At 44.0% G+C, this 20,106-nt stretch overlaps 1 protein-coding gene across 1 annotated transcript in view; it reads right to left on the bottom strand.

The window, feature by feature from the left end:
- Positions 1-11,528, bottom strand: part of EPHA4 (EPH receptor A4) — a 114,699-nt gene extending 103,171 nt beyond the window's left edge. The window contains exons 1-3 of the mRNA XM_069865080.1: positions 11,399-11,528; positions 10,737-10,804; positions 5,928-6,591 (exon numbers count right to left, since the gene is read on the bottom strand). Of these exons, the coding sequence (XP_069721181.1) occupies positions 5,928-6,591; positions 10,737-10,804; positions 11,399-11,489 (823 nt within the window). The 5' untranslated portion in view covers positions 11,490-11,528. The remainder of the gene's footprint in view (positions 1-5,927; positions 6,592-10,736; positions 10,805-11,398) is intronic.
- Positions 11,529-20,106: the final 8,578 nt, after the last annotated feature.

The raw sequence follows: 20,106 nt of genomic DNA, 5'->3' as shown, positions 1-20,106 counted from the left end.
AATAAATAAAGACAGCAGCTCATTTGTACATGTTTACTGAAATGCTACCAGCCCTTTCTCCCCTTTGCACCGAACTAGAACTATGGGCCAAGCCCATTTCTGCAGCCAGGCCAGCAAAGTGGAGGGCACTGCATGAGGGCCAAGCAGCTCCTTGACTCCACTCATCGAAAATAACATAAAAGGTAAGGATTTTTTATGCATGTGTGTGCATGCACACTTATAACACAAAGGAGATCCCACCTCCTGAAACCAGTCACCCCCCTCAGCTGTGGGATGTAGCTACAAGGGTTTCATGATCACTAGTGAACACCCAGAGGAGATGACACCCAAAGGGCCTGCAGCCCCACAAGGCACAAGAAAAGGCACTCCCTGCACCTAGCCATGGGTTTACAAGGGCCAGGGTTTTGTAGCACAACACTTCCCCACAAGCCAGCCTGGAGCGAGCAAGTGGGCTGCAGAGGCTGGGGAGAGAGTGACAATCAGTCATAGTCAAGGGGATTCCTTGAAAGACGAGGAGCACACTGTGCAAATATTACACTATCTCTTAAACAAAGAGATCAAAAAAAAAAAATCAAAACAGAATCCATTTGCATAAAAACCAAATCTTTGAGTTCTGCATAAACAGAAGGAGGTTCTGGCTGTCGTTTCCAAAGGAAGCTCTTATCTCCTTTGTGAAATGGGGAAATGGGTGTGCTACTTTGCATGAGGGTGTATACAAAAGATGTAAATGAGAAATTTGCAGCGTGCAAGAGGCAAAGCCACCAACAGCTGCCAATCCCCATTAACAGGGAGAGCTTCACCAGTCTCCAGCAGGAGGAAAGAGAAGAGAACCAACATGTTTGCTTCCCAGGGAGGTGAAGTAGGCTCTGAATATTCAGAAAACGGCCATTTAGTCATGGGAGCGTTAATTGTCTCCAATTCAGAACACTGACCTCACCTGCTCCCCACAACATATCAAAAGGATGTGGCAAAATGGAATGAAACAATACAAGATATTTACCTCACAAGTTCTGGAGGCTTTTTGATGCAGTCTCAAAAGACCGAAGTGCATGCTGAGCATTTCTTTGATCACTTCTCACAAGCACAACACAGACCAAGCTCAGCAGAGCATATTATTTGTCACATAAAAAAAAGAAAAAGCACCCACAAAACCCCAGAAGATGGCCTATATGCCTCACAAAAGCCTACCCAGACCCACCATGAAATTCATACCACCACAACAACTCATCTGGCTTTGATTCCAAGGACCGTGGTTTTAAATAGTAACTCACAGAGTAAGGACCAGATATTGCTCCCCTGTGTACTAGCAGAAATATTGTCAGGAATTCAGAAGGAAGCAATCCCAGCCTTTCTCCAAGGGATACATATGAAGGGACAATAGCTTGACAACTGTAGCTTGACTTCCGTGGGAGCTAGGGGGAAGCGAAGCAATACAGAGCCTGCAACAACATTTAAGCGGAGATTTTTAAAGGTACCAGGTGGTACAAAACTCAGAGAAAGCAACCCTTGGAAGATCTATTAAGCTACATAAGAACATAACATCACCAAATCACTCCTTCAGCAGAGAAGAACAACTAAATTTGGATCAGACAGACTGTGTTTCAGTACCGCTTCCATGCCCCTCCTGGTAGGTTCAGTCTTCTCAGCTCCTTGAAAACGTAACATGTTGAGTCTATGAACTTTTTTTCCCTCTGCCAAAAATAATCAACTTGACAAAAAATCCTTCTGAAATCTCAAATCTGCACAGTCTTAGTCACCCTCTGATTACCCTTTTGTGCAGCCAGACTGTTCATCAACGTTATTTTGACAAAAAAAAAAAAAAATTGTCTACGACTAAAATGGGAAAGTACATGCAAATTACTTAACTTCCCCATCCTTATAAAACCCACCATCGAAAAATCTTACAAGAGAAAAAACATAATTAGACCATATCCTTCTGATGTAAACTGAACTGGTGCTCTCAATGATCACAGCCGCTCTTGAAAGCCTCAGAGATAAAAAGAATCTTATCATTCAAATTATTACTTCTTAGGGATGCTCTTATCAAAGTTCGAAGAAAAAATCTAAAAACAGCAGCAATGTGAAACCGCGACTGAGCCATCTTTTAAATGACACTGGATTTTCTGCCAATTGGCCAATTCATAACTCAAAAAAGCATGTATAGATGAAGACAAAGCTGTTTGCTTTCATAACCTTTACAATATCACAGTAAAAATCTCAACTGTTTCACATATTTATACTAAATGGCAGGTCTAAAATTGAGATTTGTAATTTCACAGCATCAAAATCATCACAGACAGCTATAGTCTATTGCTTCTTTGATCTGTCTTCTCTCCCTTCCTGTTTGTTTTCCCCCTCCTCCTCAAAGTTAAACGATATGCATTTTATCACAAGGAAATCGCAACTAAACCTAAACCACATTATATTAATATGTAACGAAACAATTTACATAACAATGATGCATACAAGCAAAGTTTAAATTTGCCTTATGGCTCAACTTTGCCCTAAAGCACTCATTACCTTAAGCCAGACATGTGCCACTAGTCAGGATAGTCATGTAAACATTCCAAGTTTAGGCTTTCCTAAGTGGATAGCCATTAATGCAGGGCATTTTCTTATTACTATTTATTCTCACCCCAAAAAACAACAGCAAGTTGGAGTCTTTATGGCATCAAGTTCACAACCACAAATGCAACTGTAAGCAAAGAATCAGTGCTTACCCAATATTTCTACAGGACCAGTTTTGTGGAACCACTCTTGTGACACACACATCTGTGAAGTTTCCCAAATAAATATGGAATAAATGTGGATTAAATATTTGGCTCCTTTCCCTTTCGGCCCTGGGCTTTTGCATACACGTATCTATATCTATATCTATACCTCCGTGTGTGTATACACACACACACACACACGGATATTCGCTAAGACAATTATCATCAAAAGTCAGCTGGGAAAAAAATAGCAGTCAGCGGAAGAATAGTTTGTGTAATCAGATTCAAACACCTCCATACCACCAACACAAATTTTAAAACTCCTGTTCAAGGTCAGGGAGTCATTAACTCCCACTGCAGAGACCATTTTAGATGTGAAGTGGCTTCCCATTATGCTTCCCACACACACACACCAGAAATTAAGCAAAAGCAGCTCAAAGAAAATGTATTATTTAAAAATCTGAAGGCTGAGTGAACTTGAAGCAGCTTTTAGGGCAATCCAAGTGCCAGCTGGTCTGTTCCAGCACTGTGTGGCAGGGGACAGGTCCCAGAAGGGACAGGGAGTTCTGACATCTCCCTGTGGATCTCCCAACAAGTGCAAAGCCCCGATCCACTGGCCTAAATTATTTCTGCCCATTGAGCTTTTGTCAAACATTTAAGATCTTAATCAACCCTTACTCTAACCCTAGGAACACAGGGGAAGATGGATGAGGAAACAGACAACCTCTGACCTTTCCTTGTATTTGTCCTGCCACAGTCAACCTACTGAAAAACAATCAAGGTGGAACCTGCTCACCAGCTCCAGTCCCAGCCCGGCACCATTTTACAGTCTTTTCCAAACTCGAATCCCCTCCTCCCACCTCCCTGTCATCTGTACCAAAACCACAGGAAACCTCCTCACTTCAACCTTCTCCTCCTCTTCAAGAGCTTGACAGAGCAGAACATTTGCTGAACTATGAAGTTAAGCGGCATAAGAGAAGGGGAACCTCATTCAGCAGTATCAGAGGCCAAACTGCTTTAACAGCCCCACTGGAAACCAGAAAGCAAGCTGCATAGCTTGGGTAAACTCCATGAATTCATGACGAGGAGCTTCCCTGTAAACTGTTCTGGCTGAAGAACAGCAAATGTGAGAAAAGGAAACCACAAATAGCTGCTGATGAAATGGGTTTAGCACTTTCAAATTACGTGCTGGCTCAAATCCTCACCAAATGACTGGTACAGGCCAACTTCACTCTGGAGAGCCACAGCGACAGAACATTCCTATCTCCTTTGTAAATATGGAATCATCTGATCTTCCTTTCACTTGGGAAACAGAGAACTGGGTTTCCTGGGCCCAAACGTGGAGACTCATGCAGTGGAGAACCGGTCGGTAAGCTGATATTCACCCTCAAAGTCTTGTCCAACACCACAAAAATAAATTAAAATAGCATCCCCCTGTCACCACTGAAAACCAGCAAAACCTCAAGAGACTCCTCTTGAACAACACAGGGTTTGTTAGGCAATTAGTTCATCATGTCTGGGCCACTGACACCAGAAAATGGGAGATCTGTGTCAATCAGAGTGACCCAGTACTGACCTAACAGGACTTTAGGAGACAGCAGAGTAATCTGGGTGCAATAAACCAAGATGCTCCCCTTCCATTCACTTCCTTCTCTCACAAACCAGGCTATAAAGGTGTCAAGAAGCTTTGCCCAGAAGTTATGGAGCAATTAGCAAATAACAGCATCTCTTCGGCCACCAGCAGCTCCCTCCAGCAGCACCCAGTTGGTACCGCAGCCATGGGTTTGCATGTGTAACCATACCCAAGTTTTCAAGCCACCATCTCACGGGATCAAAAACCAAACCAAAATAATACAGACTAATTCCCCCCAGACAGGATGCCCTGTCATCATGTTGCTCATCTCTAAGTTCTGTCTACAGCCCATGGTAATTTTGTTTCCTACACAGCACACTTAGGCTTTTTCCACATAGAAAAAACACTAGAAATTAAAGCCAAAGTTTATACTTAGTGCTTCTTTCCTGCCAAAGTTTAATCTCAGCGCAGAATAATGAGCTTCATATTGGCTACAAATTATCATTTAAAAGGAATCAAGTAGGAGATTCAAATGACACTGCTCTCAGGAGTCTAGCACAAAAGCTGACAGCTACTTGCTCTGCTATCTCACTCTCAGTCTCAATATGAAACAAAATGACCTAGTGAAAAACCAACCAAGATGATGTGAGGCAAAGTCATTTGGCTCCAAAGAATGTCTTCCGGAAACATGAGTCCAAATCCACTAAGGAGTTGAGCACCTTCAATTCAACACCCAGAAAGATTAAGCCCACTGACCTGTGCAAGAATCCATTTAAATTTGATCTTAGTTCATGCTTACATGAGCAAGAATTCAGAAGCTGAGGCTAAATATATTTTATTTATAAACTCTCTTTGCTCCTTCCCTAACCTTTTACAACTTCTTTTTCAAGAAAGGAAAGGTGAAGAGAACATAGGAATTGAGGGGTTTAGGGGGGTGGGGGGTGATAATCTGTCTTTTATACAAACTTTAATCCCTAATTCTGCAGCACATAGGCTGGTGTGTGTGGGAGGGTGGGGTGGAGACTTTTAGCATTTCCAAGAGTATCCTAGCACCTCTATTATTAAACTGACAATGGGGACCCTCTGAGAAATGAAAATATTTAACAAAGGCAGCAGTGTCAAATATCAAAGGGTATTTAGTGCTAAAAATTTCCAACAAGTAAAACACCAAAGACTTCCCCTTCCCAAAGTGGGAAAGTAATCCACCTAAAACTCCTGTTCCTCCACTCCCTACCTGGTTCTTACCCACTGCATTATCCAAAAGAGACTTTGCTAGAATTTCCTGTGCTTAACAAAGTTCACTTCAGATAAAACTTGAAAGATCTGTCTCTTTAAACGATGGTAGTTCATCTGTGCTGCTTTGTAGCCATTCACATTTTGGTGACTATTATGAGCCAATTCAAATTTAGGCACCTGGTAGAAAATGTGTTTCGCCTCCTGCCTATTATGGCAGTATCATTTGTTTTGCATTATATCATTCTTAGCCCTGCCACCTGGAGCTATTGGACTTCATTAAACCCCTCTGTCCCATCGCATCCCACAGGGGCTGCTAATTACTGGCTTTACTCCATTTATTCTCATCTCCCGATTCAATTATACATTCAACTAAGCCCCAGTGAAGAGTACAATATGGCTCATCCTACCTTGGCATTCACCATTGCGTTCTTCATAGCCAGCATTACACAGGCAGTTGCCAATGGGCACCAGCCATTCACCATCTGCCCCACAGTACATTTTTGGCACATCCTTCTCTTCCGAATTGTTGACACAGGAGCCGCGAACCTCCACCAGAGAGGATGTATCAGCCCCAGTAATGGTGTCTGGAAACTGTGCCAGGTTTCGAACTGTCAACGGGCACTTCTTATAGAAGACACGAACAGACACCAAAGCAATGCAGGCACCGACGTCCTGAAAAGCCAAGTAAAACCCTTTCTTGCTGAGTGGTCCCACATCCCGTATCTCTGTATTCAGCTTCATGATCCTGTCACCAATGTCCACCTGGGTGAAGCTCTCATCAGCAGCAATAGTGTCAATCTTGGCAAACTGGCTCTCTCGAATAAAACGTTCCTTATCATTGTTTGACTCATAGTAATAAAGGTTGAAAGTCTCTTTGCAAGTTCCCATGACGCCTGGCAGGCTGTTGCAGTCTCTTAGCGTGAACTTGATTTCAATATATACCCTCTGAGCCCCCTCACGGGGAATCCAATCAGTTCGTAACCAATTATTCTGACTGGGCTCCATAACATTGCAGACTTGATAGGTGCGGATCGGAGTGTTCTTCTCATCCATAATGCTCACTTCCTCCCACTGTGAAGAGGAAAGAGGGAAGAAAAATACATCAGAATTAAAAGGAACAAAGGAGCTTCGCAGCTAACACCATCTGCACTTCCACAACTCATGTGGAGATTGTTTTTTTCCATTACAGGGGGAAAAAAAACAGCAAACCAGAACAAGGACCTCAACTACTTGGACATTAGAAGAAGAATTTGTTCAGGAGAAATAAGCTCCAACTCAAGCAACACGTCAGGAGCAGGCATGCATTTTAAAAGCCCTCTGAACCAATCCAAGAATGAAGAGAGCAATTATTCACATTTCTGGCATCACTACCACAGATTTTAAACTCTTAAGCCACTTCTTATTAGATCTCTAAAATGCCAACTACTTCCCTGGGCTAGCAATATCTGAGATGCTCTCAGCAAGCAGTCTCTACTCTGCAGCTGGGCAGCACTAGCCGTCTACAGAGAGCAGAGTCCTTGCCTTGTGTGGCAATAACAGATGGAACAATAGATAAGGAGACAAGATCAGTCTAGCAGCAATATGACCATAACTTTGCTATCCAAACAACATTTATTGGTGGGAAGGTTGGGAAAAGAAGGAATATTACACATCCTAGAGGAAGTGCCGGGAAACAACTAAATTTATATTCTCAAAAACCCAAAGTTAGCAGAGAGAGTAAGTGGTGAAGGTTTTGAGTTCACGCATCTTCAGAAGTGCCAAAATAACAAGGGACATAATAGTGAAATAACAATAATCCAAGGAAGGTATGGAAAGAAGAGATCTGGCCCTAATTCAGTAGTTCAGCATGACAAAACTTTGAAAAGGAAAGCATGCATAACCAACAGTTTTGAAAAAAGAGTCATTTTAGGGATTACCACAGACAGAAGAAAGTTTAGCATAGTGCTCTCCCAGTACAGAGAGAGGGGAAAGCAGAAGCATTAGGGAGAGACATATTCCCAGCAAAACAAAAATAAAATAAAAAAAATCGTACTTCAACATCAGAAAAATAATTCTTTTAAAAATATATATATTAGACAATGATACACTGTCTGGGTTTGCAGGCGATACAATGAAGCATTTAAATTATCCTTGGAAAACAGGAATAACTTCAAAGATACTTCTGAGAAGTGCTTTTCAGAACTGCTGAAGCTGTGGCTTTGATAAACAGAAGCCTTCTTACTGTTAAGGGGCTTCTTGTATAATATCCTACAGTCTTCTCACAAGGATTGCTTTTATGCAAGTGATTTTTATTTAAAAAGATTCCAGCTTAACTGAATCCATTTATAGAATAACAATAGTTAGCACCATGAGTCACTAGGAGCAGAAAAAATAATATTTTATTTGCTGCCTAGAGATAACTGCAAATTAAAATGAAGAAGAGGGGGGAAATCAATACTCAGCGTGTCACTCCCTTTCACAGAAGAGGAAAAAATAAATCTTAAAAAGTCATCTATCAATGTAAAGTGTAGCATGATGTTAGTAAGAAGACAGAGTTGTTTAATTTACAGCCACCAGAGTTAGTTTACTGTTACAATATTGTCTTTATGATCCATCATTTTCCATTCAGCTTCTCTTCTGACTGCCTACGCTACCTATATTGTGTGTGGTATAAGAGAAAGGAAGGAGCAGAGGGAAATAATACTTGTTGAGGGGATTTCCTTTAGTACAGTTACACAATGGAGGATGCAGCTAGAGGATTCAATAAAGAGACTGCTGTGGTCACTGGACAGACTGCAACTAAATTCAGCAAGTTTCAGATCGAGCTCTCAACACACCCCTGTCTCCTGGCAAACACGCAAATATACAGAGCGGGGTTCCTTATTTCATAAGCACCCGTGCACAAAACAAACCTAAGTGTGTCTTACTGCCAGAGCTGAAAATAACTACAGCCCTACATTTCCAGCCATTGTAAATGATTTGTAACTCTAAATATGTGGTCAAAGCTGTAACTTTCCACTTTCAAACTGAAATTAATTCAACTCTTCCCACGGTTTAATGACGCAGAGTAAAACATTCTGGACATAAAACCTGCTTTTCAAATGTGAAATGCAAGAGTAAATCATTAATTACATTTACAGTGTAATTTATTAATTTCTCCAGGGCTTCCATATATTTGATCACTGCTCATCACTGCTAAATGACTATGTTTATCTCCATGTTTATCTCTATGTTTATCTTCTTACCCACACAAGCTTTACACCTCAGGAACTGCACAGTACAGATCTAGAAAAATACCTTTTTTAATAGACATTAAAAGTACACGCAGTTAAAGAAAAACTAGCACTGAAGGGCAGAATCTTCCCAACAAGATAAAAGAGTTCATTTCTGCTGCTTGAAATAAATCTGCAGCATATGAAGTTAAAATAAATGCTTTCCAAGCACTATATCTCAGAGGCAAACCATGTACTCTTAAATTTTTCACTACTAGCTTAAAAATAGAACACACATATGTAGGTTTAGTGAAACAAGTCACGTCCACAAAAAGAGCACACATTTCCATCTCAAGCTTGCATGGCACTTTCAGAGAAAACATGAGGGGAAAAGTGGGAACTCAACAGCCATCCATAATATACAGCTGTCCTCTTCTGATCATCCATTTTGCTACCAATGTATTAAAACTTGTATTTTAGGTCCTGTTTTAATATACAGCATAGACATCCCTTGGAGAGCTGTACAAAAGTTCCCGTCTCATTAACTGACCTTTTCAGAGTACAGGACTAACAAGGGAGCCCTTCGCTCACTGAGATAGAGCTGAACCTTTCCACACTGTCAGAAGATGAGAGCAATTGCCTGCAACCAGCAGCGACCGCGCACCTCTGGCACTGCCAGAGCCCTGCCAATCACTTCCCTTGCTCTTTGAAAGCCTGAGTTTCAGGGACAGCATAGTGTGCTGGGGCACAGCACAAGCCAGGACTGTAGTCAAGTTCACCGGGAACAACAATGGGGGAGCAAAACAATCCCCCATTCTCCCATGTCCTGGCTATTCAGAGCTTATGCATAATGTATCACCAGCATAAGCAACCTCGGATTCTTTCCACTCACTGCCGTTTCCTCAGCTTCGCTTCTAACTACAGGTTGGAACGCACAAAAAACCAGTAAATTTGTAGGTTTCCTGAAAAATCCAGTGCTTTGCTGTGCGCAGGTTCTGATCTTTTAGCGCTTTTATTTTTCAATTAATTTGACTTAGTTATTCCTACTCAAGCATACTAAGGGGTTTTAGTCATTTAATGAAGGATTTCGGGTAGGGTTTTTTATGTTCACATTTAGTGTGCATTGCTGGCATTTTTCTTAAATTGCTCACTTTGAGAAAGAAAAAGCCTTTCTAATTGCTTATTAGAAAAATAATCTCATGAGGTCCCAAGAAGTACAGTCTCCACCAGATCACACCAACTCTTAAGTCCATGGTTCTCAGGAGTTCCCCACAAAGGCTCTGGGCACCCTGCAGGACAGTGCACAGATGAGGCAGCAGCAAGGTGCCCACACTAATATAAATCTAACTTAATAGAGATGTCTTGCCTGCAGCTCAGCAAGAAAGGGACTCTAAGCCCCAGCGACAGATAGGCGAATCTCTTAATGTCATCATATCACCGTCAGGCAGAGAATTCAGGCAGTTTTTTCTTACAATTGTCTCTTTGAAAAGTACACAAAAAGAAACTCCAAGGAATCAGCATCAAGCACCCGGTGCTTCAGTTTATCTGTTCGGAGACCAACCCACATGATGTTTACACTCTGAGGCAGGACAACTGTCCCATCACCGGAAGGTCTATCTTATTTATCGATCCCTACTCCTTCATCAAGAAATAGAACAGCCATTGCCCTGAACACCTCCCAGCCGAGGCAGCCAGTGGGTATAATAACTGCAGTCAAGAATGCCAGTTCAGTTGCCAGATCACATTTCTTGTTGGTATTTCGGTTTTAAATAGCCATCTAAGCCCGTGCCTCAACCAATCTCCTCATTCTGAAAACTCTTTTCTGCCTTTTTGGTTTCCACTTCTTCCCTGACAGAACTATCCAAAGGGAGTATAGAGTTTCCCCAACAAAGAATAATTCACTCAGTAAGCCGGGGAAGAAATCCAACCTCCTCACCACAATCAACAATAATCGAGCCATTAGGACTCTGAAAGTTACTAATCACCCACTTTACCCTTTTGATCAGATAGCGGTTTAAAACTTACCCCTCCTTCCAGGGGGCTCGCTATCCACCCCAGTTCTCCCTGAACCGATCTGGAATCCAGCAAGGTAACTGCAGAAAAGTACAAATAAAACACATTCAGTTCCAGCTGCCAGAAGGCAATATTAAAAACAAATCGTTCACCTGAGCGTTTCCACATGCGTTCAGCGCGATCGCATCCACCTACCAGCTTGAATCGGACCACGATTTCCGACCGTGGCGGGTGCGGACGGCGATGCCCGCTGGCGGCAGCCGGGAACAGCCCGGGAAGCGCCGGGATCGGGGCAGGATGCGCTGCATCCCCCGCCGTCCGGTACCGGCGAGGAGTGGGAAACCGACGCTTGCCGGGTCCTCGGGAGCCGCCCGGTCCCTGCGGGAGCTGCCGCCGCCCGCCGAACCGTCCCGCGGAGCCACCGGGAGCTCCCGGGAGAACCGGTTCCATCAGCAGCGCTCCCGGGGCGCCGGAGGGGGCGCAGACCGCGTCCCGGCACTGGGGAACGGAGAGAGGAGCGGGGGGGGAGGCGGGACCGACGGGGACGGCGAGGAGACGGGGCAGTGCGGTCCCGACGGGGAGAAGCGCGGCAGAACGGGCGGGGATACCGAGACCGGGGACGGCGAAGCCGAACTTTCACCTCCGCGGGACCGGTGCGCGCGCGCCGCTCTCACCTTCGTTAGCGGGGTAGACTCGGGAGCCGGTGACGGCGCCGCAGACACCGACGAGGAGCGGGAGGAGGGCGCAGAACGGGACCCCGGCCATGCCGCCGCTCCGGCCTCTCTATCCCAGTGGAATAACTGCCTACATGGGGCGCGCGGCGGGCGATAGACATTGCCAAGGGGGCGGGGCCCGCACCGCCCGCCGCGCCCCTCGGCCAATCGCCGCCCGCGCCGCGCCGCCTCCCGCCAATGGCGAGCGGGGAGCTGCCCCGGGCGGGCGCCGTCCCGCAGGGAGGAGGGCGCTGCGCGGGGGCCGAAAAACGCGGCAGGAGAAGGGGAAAGAAAGGCAGAAAGAGTAAGTTAGGAGCGACCGTCGCGCTAGGAGGTCCGCACGGGCGGAACGGAAGGCGCGCAGCGCACGCGGAACTTCCCCGCGCCCGGCACGGGGCGGCCCCGCATCCCGGGAGCACCCCGGGAACGTCCCGCCACCCCGGAGCCTCGCTTCACCCCCCGTCCCCGGGTCATCCCGCATCCCTTCGCCCCCTATCCCGGGAGCATCCAGCCACCTTGGAGCCTCCCTTCGCTCCCTATTCCGGGAGTATCTCGCAAGCCTCCCTTCGGCCCCCGTGCTGGGGGCATCCCGCAATCCCTTCGCCCCCCATCCCGGGGGCATCCCTCATCCTGGGAGCATTCCACACCCCGGGAGCCTCCCTTCGCCCCCATCCAGGAGCCTCCGCTGCCCCGAAGCGGCGCCACCGTTGAGCAACAGCGCCCCCTGGCGGGGGCGGCGCGGCCGGCTCGGTCCCGGCGGGCACGGCCGGGACGCGGCTCTCCCAGCGGCGCCGGGGGCGGAGCGGGCGGCGGGACCCGCGGCAGGTCCCGTCTCAGCCTCTCCGGCCGCAGCGGCGGAGGACGAGCTCTCACCGCGAGCGTGCGAATCGTTAATGCGTTGATGCACGCGGGCAGCAGCCGGGGCGGGAGGCGCTTAAGGAGAAGCCGGGGGTCGGGGCGACCCACTCCGAGCGCCGCGGGTGACGCTGCTGAGAGCCGGGGGGACACCCCCGTCCCGCTCCTCTCACTGGAACGCGACACGTGTAGCGATCCCCGCGATACCAGGCGGATGCGCACCCGCTAACACCTGCGCTGCCCGGTGTCTTGATGATCCCAAAGGTCTTTTCCAGGCTCGTGATTCTGTGATTCTTTAAGGCAAGGCAGAGAACACACAGCGTGGGGTCGTCCTGTGCAGAGACAGGAGTTGGACTTGCGAATCTTTGTGGGTCCCTTCCAAGTCAGGACGTTCTATGATATTCACTTCAACAAGAAGAACGGAGACACATCTTTGCTCTTCACGCTTTGACTGCGAGACTTTTTTTTGACTCCCCAAACGCCTATAAATAAACTAAGGTTTTGAGACGTTCGCTAAGCTCGCGGTGCTCCTTAGCCAGCCCGTATTCCCGGAGCTGCCTGTCTGTCCTCCAGCGGCCGCTCCCAAGCCATCCCGAGGGCACTGGGCTCCGGTTCGGCACCGGCGCCACCGGCAGCGCTGCCAGCAGCAGCCTGTGTGCGATTCCTCCCCTCCCGGCTCCCTCAGCATCTCCCCGAACCCCGGGTCGGGGCACGAATCCTCCCCGGCTGCATCCCAGCACCCCGGCTGCAGGGAATCGCACTCAGACTCTCTAAAGCTTTATCTTCTATCCAGATTAAAACGAATTCCTGTCCCGTTAATGTTAGTTTAAGCACAGAGCCCCTGCAGTGGCTCGGTCAGTAAGAGTATTTTTGAACTCGGTCAGTAAGAGATCTTTGAACTCTAGTTGTCGATCTTTGAAACGAAGCTTGATGAACAGTTCTGTGCCACAAGAAACGTGCCTGACGTGAATCAGCCGTTTTCTCTTTAAATCACTGGGTTTTTTTCCCCAAATTCAAATATCCGTAACACATAATACTGATAAACACACTCTTGCTCGTACTTTGGCCTCAAAACATAGAATATCTTTCTCCTGTTTTAATTTTAGGTTAAGATTTAGGTAGGATGTAATTTTTGTTTGTATTTAAAACAGCTTTTAAAAGGTTTATTAACACACTATTAGCTATATATTGTTAGCAAAGTATTATATCCAATAGTTTGAGGCTCAGATTGTTTTCCTTTGCCTTGAGCATTTATTTTGGGGTACCCACTGGCAGAACCTAAAAGACAACTCTGCAAGGATAGCTGGTGTATTTTTCTCTTTCTATAGAAAATAAAACTTTTAAACAGCTGCTAGGATAATGGAAGTTAGAACAGTGCAGCACAGTCAACACAACTGTTAAAACTTGTGCTTCCTGACGTTAATTATCTACAAGAATTCTTGGCCTAATGAGGAGGAAGAAAAGGATTAGTTCCTTTTTTATTATTTACACAAAAATATAGGCAGTCCTCAATTAAAGCAACCCAAATGTTCTTGTTTTCACATCTTTGATGCAACTAACAGATCTACTGGAACTCAGGATAAACATGGGAAAGGTGGAGTATCAAAACTTTTTTTTTAACTGAAATAATTTTTATTGCAATACGTCGCAACACAATGCCAGCAAAGTCAGCTGTCATTATAAAACATTAAATACTTTGAAACCTTAGAAATATTTTCGTTATGTTAATGCAATTTCAATTTGTAAAAAAAATCACATAAAGTAAACACAGGTGATGCAAAAAGGCCCTGCAAATGCCATAAGCTAAAATGTTCACAATCCCACCAAATCCACTACATTTTGGCTTCAATAAAAGTTGTTTTTTTAAGAAGCCTTGCCAAAATAATCACAAGTTCCTTATTTTTGTGTCATTTCAACGGATCATAAAAGCCCAAGCTGGTTTTAACAGATGTCATTGATACTGGGACTAAATTCTGTTCTCAGCTTCAGCAAACAGCTCCACCTTACGACAAAGTACCTGGCATCAAGATTTATTTCTTAAAATCTGGTTACAGCCATTGGATCTATTCCATTTTTCTTAACTGCTTCTTAACCGCACAGCCTGCCCTGCTGCCAACTTGCCGTCTGATGTTATTGTAACTCACTATCAGGAATGATTCTGCTTTGATGGAAACTAATCATGTTTGCATCATAATCAAGTTTACACCATTTAAACAGTCAATCTAATGCAGCTTGAAAAACCATCTCCAGCATCTCTTACATTTGCTTCAGCTCCTCAGTGAAACTGCACTCTCAGTGCACACTGTAATAATTATGACAGTGGGTTAAATATTCGATCGTGTCTGCTTCGTAGAAGTCAACCCCAGCTGAATTATTTAGAGATCTGTTCACAGGACATGAATGGGACAGACAAACAGGCACATGAACACACAAACACAGAGTTTTTGAGAAGCTGGAAATCATCTTGAAATGTAAGGACTAAAAGATAGTTGTGTTTCCTACTAATTCCCAATTTGCTTTCCTTTTATTTTAAAACACCAAGGGAATAGATTAGTATACAATATAGTACAGAATTGGCACACATGGCTTGTCTGGCATGGTTTTCTGTAGTCAATATCATTCCTAATGGAGCACTCCAAATAGATATTAAGTGTCTATCACATACACATACGCTTATATACATGCAGATGCTTCCCATTTTGCCCGATCACAAACACAACATTCAGAAGTTAAATACTTTACAGCCCCTGGAAGAAAGGGCTGTGATTTTGGATGCATATTCTGTTCTATTTTTACTTTATCTTTTCCTTCTCCATTTTTCTATGTCCACCTACTCGTGCTCGTCCATCTCCCCAGAAGCTTTTTGCTGTCAGTCAAGTGACAACCGCAGTAGGAAGCTCTGGGTGTTCATGGGCCTCCTGAGGCCCAACACTACATTTAGATGGAGGAGGGAAAGAGGAAAAAGAAGAAAAAGAAGAAAGCGAGGGCGGGAGGAAACACAAGCTCTTCCTTTAGTATGCAATTCCACACCCTCTAGGAAAAAATCCACCCATCTCTTCTGAAAAGACTTTTCCCATAAAAATGCAATCCCACTTACTCCCCTCCCACACAACTTCTCCACTATTCGGCTATTTGCAAAAAAGTGTAAAACAACCCCAGGAAGTTTAACACATCCACACACACACACAGAGTCTCATTGTCAAAGGGAATAATGTCCCAAAGGTGCACCTTTATCAGGATCGGCACCCGTAGAGTAACTACCGGCTCCTTCCCACTATAAGTGCTCAGATGTGCCTAGCCTGTTCCTCCTTGGATTTTCTGATTCTTAATGGACCTGTGAGTATTAAACATTTGCTGAAAAATTACTTGACAAAACGTATTCTTAGCTATATGTGAATAACAGTTCTGTATTTGATACAAGAAGGATTTCCTCCCTCAGGTCATGTTTGCATTAGCTGAAGTTGCAGGATGCCATACAAAAAGCTGGAGCAGGGGAACATCTATGTGAAGGTAATATGCAGTTCTATAAACATCATGCTGGTAGACTGATTCTGCTTCAGCTGGGATTAGCAGGAGTTTTGCTGCTGACCTCGATGAGAAAAGGAGCTGGTTTATAGCTCATTTGCAAACCCACTCTGCAAAAAGTAGCACTGCCGATGATTTACACTGCCTTTTCTTAATCATGATCATCATCACTAGAGTTTCCTATTTACTACTGCCTTGATGCTGATTACAGGACCTGTGACAGTGTATTTATTCAGACTAGGCACATACGGTGACTTGACAGTATACAGGCAGACAGCTGCACAGATTTTTTACCTTTTCTAACAGTGCTAAGGAAAACTCCATCCTCGTAAGTGAAATGTAACAGGATTTTAATGACAATTGAAACAGTACCTTCTACTACATTGCTCCTAACAATGTAATTCAAATCTCATAGTTAGCCTAAAATTTTTAATATGCCATTATCAAGTCCCTGAAAGTAAATCCTATCATCAAAACTATTTACAAAGTCAGGAGCGTTAATGATGCAGTTTAGAGTTCCTAAAATAAACAAACATTAAAGGGCAATGGCAAAAAGTAAAATTTGAAAAGCAGTACAGGCAGAGCAAAGAAAAGGGAAATAAATGCACCAGGGTGTCAGACCAGGTATTACCACTTTTCACCTAACAAGCAGATCAAATGCAATATATGCTCTGTGATGTACATCTGAGCGTAGCTCATAGCGCTCACCCTCAGTGAGACCAGGGGGCAAGAAGCAACCTGCAGTTTTTGTTCATGTGAAAGTGTGACCAACAAACCAGCGCAAACAACTGTGTAAGGCTGCAGGTCGTTTGCAGTGCTAGCCCAGATGCTTGGAAACACGGAGAGGAATGTGTCTGCCCACGTTTCACTGAAAGGTTATTTAAAGCTGTGGAGGTTAACAGACACCTTAATTATTACAAACTGCTTTCAAATATCTCTGGCGTTTTACTGCCAGTCCTTAGCAGCTGTGCTTCTTACTCATTCATGATCATTTGGGAGCAGCATCAGCTTCCAGAAAATAAAAGTCACTGGGACGAAGACTGGTGTACACTGGCCTCATGCGCTGGCAAGCGGCATTTGCGGGAGGAGGATGGCTGCTGGCACCGGCCAGGGCCACCAGCCAGAGGGGTGCCTGTTCAGGCAGGCTGCTCCCAACCTCTCCTTGCGAGACAGAGCGTGCTCCATTAATAATGAAACAAATGTAAGGGAGCCAGACTCTGCCAAAAATTGTAGGGAATGTGTTTGCAGCAATTTCAGAGGAGCTCAAGTTGAATTTGAAGGGTGAAGCTAAAGTCTAAGCACAGAGATTTGCAAATGACATCCAGATTTCTTTGAAAGCACACACCTATTTTTCTTCAGAGGGAAAAAAAAATTTAGTCAGACAGACTTAGTTTTCCTCTTCCAAGAACTGTTTAAGATCACAGTTTAAGATTTTAAGGATCACAGTTTTAGATTGCTGAGATAGGTTCTGGCCTCTGCTAAGATAAAGCTGAATTTTAGTAGCAGCTTGACTTTAGCAGGTAGGCAGAATTGGCCCCTTCATGAGAAACAGAATGAATCTCAAATTAATTTAAATGGAAAAAACCTGTTTCCCAGATGTGTTTATATATTGGAATTTTAGGTTTTCTGCCATAATTTACTGAGGTATCATTTAAAGAAGAAAAGAATACAGGATTACTTTTATTGCACCAGAAAACATTCTGTATAAATAAAGATAATCTTTGCACAAAGTATCTGAATTGCCTTTTTGACAAAATAATCAAAAGAACAGAGTGCCAGAGCTCTAATTCATTTTTATTCTGTGTATTCAGAGATAGCGATCTTTCCAAAGATTATTGATGCAATGATGGTACCAATAAAATTGCACTAGAGACAGATTCCCTACAGGGCACTGAAGATTTCTGCCACTTCTAGTAGAGTGTAAATCCTAGTTAAGACAGATTAACCCATCCCATCTGAGATTGTCCACCCGTTATTAGGAACAAAATGTTTGCAACCATATAGAAGAACACTGTGTTTAAAGTAAGAAACAAAAGCAACTACTCCTTCTTTTCTAATATGTGCTGGATTTTTAATAGTAGGGCAGAGGAAGACTGTAGAATAAAATACAAAATCCTTGGGTTTTGTTTTAAAAACAGTGGAAAGCATTTGTGCATTTTTTTTCTGTGCATGCAGCAGGCATGACTGATATGTTCACAGGGCAGGAGAAAGATTAAGATTGGGAATTTAAAGCCGGGAGGAGGGCTTTGCTCTGAATTCTGCACAGACTTCCTTAGGGACCTTAAACAGCCACTGCAGCAAAGCGTTTGAACTTGGATGAAGATGATTACCTTCAATGCCCACCTAAAAACAGCAATGCTAAATAAACATCAAGTCAGAGAGATCTATAGACATCCAGTGCTTGTTGCAAAGAGTCTGGAGATGTACGGTTCTCCTTTGGAACATTTATAAGGCACTGTGGGACTTCTGGTCCATTGATTGGCCAGCCTTAAAGTAATAATGAGGAGCTTCCCTCAGAATCTGAAGCACTGCCTATCTCTCTGTCCTTATTTCAGAGAAGCTATAGATATCAAAGAATGTTTTTTTGTTATACAAGAAATTATTTGTCCTATTTTAGGGGAACCACTGACTGGTGAAACTAAGCATCTGAGTATGTTGCAGCTCAGCATTTGCACTGCTTTTATAGCAGAATATTACAGACTCTGGATTGACTTCATTTAAGCAAAATAGTAGGCACAGAAATGAAAACTTGCAAAAAGGACAATGGAAAAAACCCACCCTTGCTTTTATGTCAGAGAAGTGGCAGCCACTATTTCCCTCACTACTGCCGCCGATCATGGAAGTGTTCAGAGAAGAAGGCAGTTTGTCATGCTGGGCAACGCTGCCCCTGTGTTTTCTTGTTCTCTTTTTAATGATACCCATTTACGGGATCTTTTAATGTACTGAGATGTTTTTGTATAGCTCCTAGCACAATCAAATCCCTAATTTGCTCTCAGGAATCTGAGCATCACTGTAGCATTAGAACAAAAGGTGTGCAGGTCTGTACCTGCACCCTGCATTACATCGGCATCAAATTCATTCTAAGATTTTTTTAAATTTATGACATACTAACTAGGTCCTCTTATTTCATTCACTGATGGCACCAACAAATAATTTTTCCTTGCTTGCAACCACTGTTTGTCAAGTCCCATTCCCCTCTGAGTTTTCCTTCAGCAGCAACCATCTCATTCCTTTAGTGGAAGCCAGCCCCAAACTCTGAGTGTATTTTCTTGTACACAGGTCTGTAATGACAGCAGAGAGCAGGAGCACATATCTCTGAATTCTACCTCAAGGCAAGGTTTCCATTAGAAATGACTCATGGGTATTGCTTTCCTGCGACAGTCAATTGTAAGACTTCTCTAACATCTATGCAGCTGATGTTCCCAACAATATTTTTTTCCAAGACATTTCTTCTTGCAATATCCTGAGGTAAACAGCAAAAATATTACGTTCAGAGAGAAATGTGCAATGACTACAGCTTTTATGGCACAACAATGCCACCCTTCCCCTGCCCATCACCATTATTAATCCTTATGCACACCACCACACTGGCCACAGCTTCTAGCACCAGCTAGAATTAGTAGTGGAAAGCTTGCTTACTCTACTTGAACAATGCGTTCAGCTCTGAGGAAGACTGTGACTAACTGTTTGCATTGACCTGTTGTGATCCATTGTCCTCCATTCCAAAGGCTTGCACAGGACCAGGAAAGCAGAGAATGGCCATTTGCAGGCTGCTGGAAAGAAAATGAAAGGATTACCAGTCATTTTTTGTCCACTCCCTTCTGCAAAAAAAAAGGGACAGACAGAGTAAAACCTGTGTTTTTTCTTCCCTTGGTTACTATTTGAACCTTGCATCAAAATACGTCTTTGGAAAAGATCAAAGTAAAAGGCAATGTAGGTTTGTTTGAGCTTTCCCCACCATTCCAAATTATCCAGAAATGCCAATGAGATACTCAAATAAACAGCTGTAAAAGTAAAACAGGTTCCCAGTGGTGATATCTGTTAGTATAAGGATTATTCAAACATCTCTAGAGTTTTCCAAAGAAATGCCAGGATGGGTCTGTACGAAAAGACAGCTCAGTCTAATATCCTCCTTGGCTAAGTCTACATACACACCGTGTTTCTGTGTTTTCTTGGCACCAAGAAACCCACATGCTTGCCTTGACGTGGAAACAAGAAGTTTTGTAGGGATTCTGAAGATGTCTATGCTTGGGAGCTGAGCACAGTTGTCAATGCATGGTTCAGGAAAC

The sequence above is a fragment of the Phaenicophaeus curvirostris genome, chromosome 10 (assembly GCF_032191515.1).
Source record: "Phaenicophaeus curvirostris isolate KB17595 chromosome 10, BPBGC_Pcur_1.0, whole genome shotgun sequence".
NCBI classification, from domain to species: domain Eukaryota; kingdom Metazoa; phylum Chordata; class Aves; order Cuculiformes; family Cuculidae; genus Phaenicophaeus; species Phaenicophaeus curvirostris.
The sequence above is the reverse complement of the archived record's forward strand: the minus strand, read 5'-3'. Positions and strand labels throughout refer to the sequence as shown.